This window comes from Notothenia coriiceps, unplaced genomic scaffold (genome assembly GCF_000735185.1).
Source record: "Notothenia coriiceps isolate Sejong01 unplaced genomic scaffold, NC01 NC01_scaffold00003275, whole genome shotgun sequence".
In the NCBI taxonomy this organism is placed as follows: domain Eukaryota; kingdom Metazoa; phylum Chordata; class Actinopteri; order Perciformes; family Nototheniidae; genus Notothenia; species Notothenia coriiceps.
Window position 1 is genome coordinate 363,912 of NW_011335976.1, and position 5,519 is coordinate 369,430.

General features: G+C 40.6%; 2 gene segments (V, D, J or C); both read left to right on the forward strand.

The window, feature by feature from the left end:
• The first annotated feature begins 2,416 nt into the window (after positions 1–2,416).
• Positions 2,417–3,389, forward strand: LOC104941228 (T-cell receptor beta chain V region 3H.25-like). The segment is given in 2 exon segments: positions 2,417–2,550; positions 2,630–3,389. Coding segments are annotated over 2 exon segments (558 nt in total).
• A 956-nt stretch (positions 3,390–4,345) lies between these two features.
• Positions 4,346–5,216, forward strand: LOC104941227 (Ig kappa chain V-VI region NQ5-61.1.2-like). The segment is given in 2 exon segments: positions 4,346–4,387; positions 4,742–5,216. Coding segments are annotated over 2 exon segments (360 nt in total).
• Positions 5,217–5,519: the final 303 nt, after the last annotated feature.

The window sequence follows — 5,519 nt, forward strand, 5'->3', positions numbered from 1 at the left end:
AGAACTGTCTGCCCTCCTCTCAAGAACATAACTCGCTCCCTGTTAGCGTCCGTGAGCACGACTGACCGACGTGTTTATGTTGGGTGGCGACAGGAGACTTCTGTCTAATCTCTGTGACTCCGCTTCTGACTCTCACATATGCCTGGTAGTAGTTTCGTACTAAAAGGAAAGGGCAGCGGAGGACCTATGCCATGAAGTGTAAGTCTATAGTCTGTTAGAGTATAAAACCATACAACCAGAACGCAAACATGGTCGCTTACTGTAGATCAAACAATCGACACACTTGTCAACAGAGGAGAGGGCCAGGTTGTCTGAGAGGTGAAGAGAAAGACTACTTGCCTCTCCAAAACCTTCTGCGACAGCCGACATTCTCGTGGACACTTCTTTCGTCTTGTAAATTTAACTACTCGGCAAGTCGAAAAACCTATAGAACCCAAAGAGTGGTAATAAAGGGACGTCAACTTCTATATGTTGCATTTATAGTACTATTCAAACAAACATAACCTGTGGATCATGAACCCAGTCGAGCCGAGGACACCTGCTCTCAGACACTGACGATCTCAGATTATTTCTCACCCCCTCCGCCCCCCGTGTCTTCTCAGATGTAGCAGCTTCCCTCCCCCAGAAATTTTTCAGTAGAGTCTGAAGTTAGAAATCGAGATTGGGCTTACGAAATAAGATTCGGGGTGGTTGTGTAAACCAATTAAGGTAAGTCAACTCCAAACATGATGTATTTTCTTTTGGAGTCTAAACGTTACAAATAAATTAGAACATTCCGATAAAGAAACACTTAAGAACATCTATGTCAAAAAATTAACTATAAGTGGTGCGCGCGGTGGGCGGCATATGTGTAGTNTGGAACAAATCGTGTACACAAAGATATCACGCAAAGATCATGATTTTGGAGAATTCAGCAGCAACAAGTTCTCAGCCACCAAGGTTTACTTTGGAAACGGGACGTTCACAGTGAAGGATCTGCAGCCAGGAGACGAAGGCTTGTACTTCTGTGCTGTGAGTCAACACAGTGACACACACAGGAGGAGGCAGAACAAAAACCCCTCTGTTCCTCCATTGCACGTCATCTACGTCACTGCCACCTGCAACTCTGTATCTGTTTCTATACTGTGTTTGACTTTCAATGGCATTACTTTTTTTTATTTTCTAGAACTCGTCTTTATGTAGTTTGACTTTGATTGTTTTTATTCTGGTTGATTTTATATGAGAGTATGTGGGCCTAAAGCTGAGGGAAGTTCTTTGTAACTGTGAAGCCTGGCGTAATATCGCTGCATTGCTGTAAAAAAAAAAACCTAAAACATAATTTGACGGCCTGGTTTCCATGGTGTTATTTTGTTAACATTTGAATAAGTATCGTACATTTTGTTCTTAAAGTTTGCCTTTTTTATTGAATTTAAGCAATTGTTGGTAGATCTTGGTAAAGATCTTGTGTTTTGTATACACTGTGTATGATTTTTTATCTGTTATGTTTGTGGATTATTTAATTGTGAAAAACCATTAAAAGCGTATGTAAATCTAAAAATCTTGATGAAGTCAAACCGAAACATGTTCTCTGTATAATATCACTGTTTGGTAAAACTTAGTTCCAGGGTTCATTNTCTTTGTCCCGCGAGATTTCAACGTCTCATGTAGGCGAGCCTCCAGAGCAAGTCGGACAAAATGACTAACCATCATGCAACGCACTAGCAAGACGTTGATCGCAATTGCGCAGGTCTGCGCAGGTCTCGCTTGTCTCAAACAAGCCTTATCATAACAGGAGGTCGTCCTTCCTGCAGAGAAATGTAACTTCCTGTTATAACAAGCGGCATTAGAGACTCAGGATTAACAGGATCACCATCGAGACTAAATATAATTATATTACTTTAGTTGTCCTACATGAAGTCGAGTATAATTGAATATATTTCACAGTTTTAGAGCTGCAACGATTTGTGGTTAATCGATGAGTAGATCGACAGAAAAAAAATCCGTCTATAAACTATTCAATTCTATCATATTGTGTTTGTGCAAAAATGCCAGGAAATGATGTTTTCAGTCTTGTTCGTATATTTTGGTTTGTTTACAAATAGTTTTTATTCTGTTGCATTTCATATGGGAACATGTGTGCCAAAATCTGAGGGAAAGTCTTTGTAAGAGTAACTGCGTAGGCTTACGTTACATATATTTAGTTATTTCTTTAATTATTGACAGGAGTCCATAATTTGAAATAAATATTTTCAATAAAATGTAAGTCTAAAATCTTGATGAAGTCAAACCGAAACATGTTCTGTGTATAATATCACTGTTTGGTAAAACTGAGTTCCAGGGTTCATTTCAGGTCTGTGTTGTCTGGTCTCCTGCCAACAGGGGGCAGTACAGCATCTCTGTGGTGTGCAGTGAGAGTATGACCCCAGGAAGAAAGGTTTCCTGATGGGAGGCTCTTCAGTAGAACAGCACACAGTGATGAACACACAGAGTAACGTGTTCTTAGAGTCAGTCATAAAACACACAAGATGATCCTCCTCTTCTGCACAGCCCTTCAGGTCATACTGGTTTCAGGTAATAGAACTAAAGATTTATTATCAATAATCACAGTTTTTGATGTAAAACCCCATGATAGCATATTGCTTTTCCACAGGTTCCTCTCTGAGTGACCTCGTCTCACAGACTCCAGCTTATATGTACAAAAACCTCGGAGAAGAAGCCGTCATCAGCTGTTCTCACAGTATTGAAAGCTACAACAGAATCCTGTGGTACAAACAAATGAAGGACGGACAACTGCAGTTCCTCGGGTACATCCTTTCAACTCAGAAAAACCCAGAGCCTGGCCTGGGGGTGAAGATGGACGGAGATGCAAATATAAATAAGAACTGCACACTGACAGTTGAAGGGCTGAGTGAGAACAGCAGTGCACTTTATTTCTGTGCTGCTAGTCTACACAGTGCTGCATGTCTCTGCTCCTCCTGTACAAAAACCTCCTCAACACGGTTCATTTACAGCTCTGTGCACCTGGAACATCACTTCCAACCAACGTCTATGTTCCTGCTGATTACCATGAGAGATTATAATAACAGGAGGCCGTCCTTTCTGCAGAGAAATGTAACTTCCTGTTATAATAGCAAGATAGTTCTCTTAATGTTTACAGTATAGAAGGAATTAGAGACCAAATGACTCATTAACTAATCTGGAGATTAATCTGCATATCAATGAACATGAACATAATCACAGTTACAGGACTGAGAATTGACAGACTGGTATTTTACCGCATGAATTGTGTGAGTTTGTGAAAAAATATTGTTGTTGAAAGCCACTTGGATAATCCAATCGACAAGACCTTTCTGAGATTTGTAATTGACTTACTTTACCAATAACTCATGGTAACACGGGGCGGGTATCTCGTTGAGGGGTAAAATGTGTCGTGCACAATGTCACCGCCCACCTATGATGAGGGAGGGTTAACCTAAAAAAGGGGGGTTCAAATAGCTGCTTCATTCATTGCAATGACACAGAGTCTTTCACCTAACATTTAGACAAACACAAAATGATCATTGTATTCCTGTGCTGGACCATGGAGTGCGTGCTATGAACATTTTTCAGGATGCAGGTAAAAATAGTTTAAAGACGTTCTAAGCATCACATGAATACCAAGTGTTTCTGCTGCTTTGTTGATCTTTCCTGCACAGATTCCCCTGACAGTGAAAGAGTCCACCAGACTCCAGCTGAGATAATCATCGGCCACGAAGGAACAGCCACAATCAGCTGTACTCACAGTATTGACAACTACAAATTGTCAAGGGATAAACAAAACTGCTGTTCCGGGTACCCGACAGCAACTCAAGCGGGAACGCCGGAGCCTGGCCTGGGTGTGAGGATCGGGGGGAGAGCACACGCGGGACACAACTGCACGTTAACCATTGAAGTTGAAGGTTAGCTGAGTGAGAGCCGCAGTGCAGAGTTCTTCTGTGCTGTCAGTCAGGGACACACTGCAGCATGTCACTGCTCCTCAGTGCAAAAAACCTCCTCAACATAAGCTTCCTTTATCTCTGGGCAACAGCTCTGTGCACCTGGAGTAACCCGCTCAGAACAGTGGTGGTTCTGTGAGCGATGGGAGATTATTACGCAGATATTCATCCCGTCTGCTGTGGCTGCTTCTCATGTTAAAGTGCTCCATTAAGCTTTCCCTTAAAACTGTAACTTGAATTATTATGTTTGAATCATCCCAGCAGGTGGAGCTGTAGCTACATAGATGCAGAACTATGGGATATGATGAGGGGAGGGGGCATTAATGAGAGTCTGCAGGGGTCTGTACTAGTTCAGCCGAGTTTCTGCAGCGTTCTGTGTTCATTCAGAGAGGAGGACAACATGCCAACATTACTCTTTCTATCATCGATCATTGGTAATCACATTTTTAGGAGTACAGTTTGAATCTACAAAATAATGATTGACATTGTGATTTTGACAATTGATGCATCGTTTAAGTAATTTTTCATGCAAAAGTAACGTAAAATGTTCAGTCTTGCTTTTCTCTGTTTTGTATCAGACTAAATGTAATCTCTTTGTACTGACAGAACAAGACATTTAAAGACCCCGGAAATTGAGAAACTGGGATTGAACGTGTTTTTTGACATTTTTTAGACCAACTGATTGATCGATAAATCTAGGGAATAATCTGCAGATTCACCGATAATGAAAACAGCTGATATTTATTAGCAATAATATAGTTTCTAGTTGATTAATTCTCTTTTTCTAGGTCTTTGTCTGGGTGTTGAGGTGACGCAGACCCCTGCAGAGCTCCTGATGAGTCCAGGAGACAAGGTGCAGCTGGTCTGCAGCCATGAGAAGACCGACTACACGTTAATGCAGTGGTACCAACAACCCCCCGGAGAGAGAGCTCTGAAACGCATCGGACACTTGAACTACGACAGCAAGGAATACGAGGAGCCTTTCAAAGAACATTTTAAAATGTCTGGAGACCTGACTGGAGGCAAAGCGAAGAACGCGTCCCTGTTCATAGACACGCTGAAGGCAGAGGAGCACAGTGCCGTGTATTTCTGCGCTGCTAGCTTCGCACACTGACTGCAGAGACCCCCTGCTCACACAAAAACGATATACCGTTACTGTTGGGAGTCATTCAAGTAAGAGCCAGAATCAATACAATAAACATGTTATTTTAGCACATTTCTATTTCTAAGCTGTATTTCATTTAATTTTGTATTGCAATGTTAATTTATTGGTTTTATACAGTAAGCATATATTTATTTTATTTTAACTTTTTATTGCACATTCTTGCTTTAATCTTAAGGTTTGTATAAATGTTATATTTTTATCTTTCATTTTATTTCATAAAATCTGTCTAAAAACTATTTCCCCTGGGCTGAATAAAGTATTCTGATTTTAAAGACGAAGTATAAGTTTCATCAAGCATTGTTTGTTTGACTTGGTCAAAATTAATCCAACTTCTACATTTGAATTTATTATTATCAGGCAGCATTTGTTAAAAAATACTCAAACCTTTATAACTAAACAAC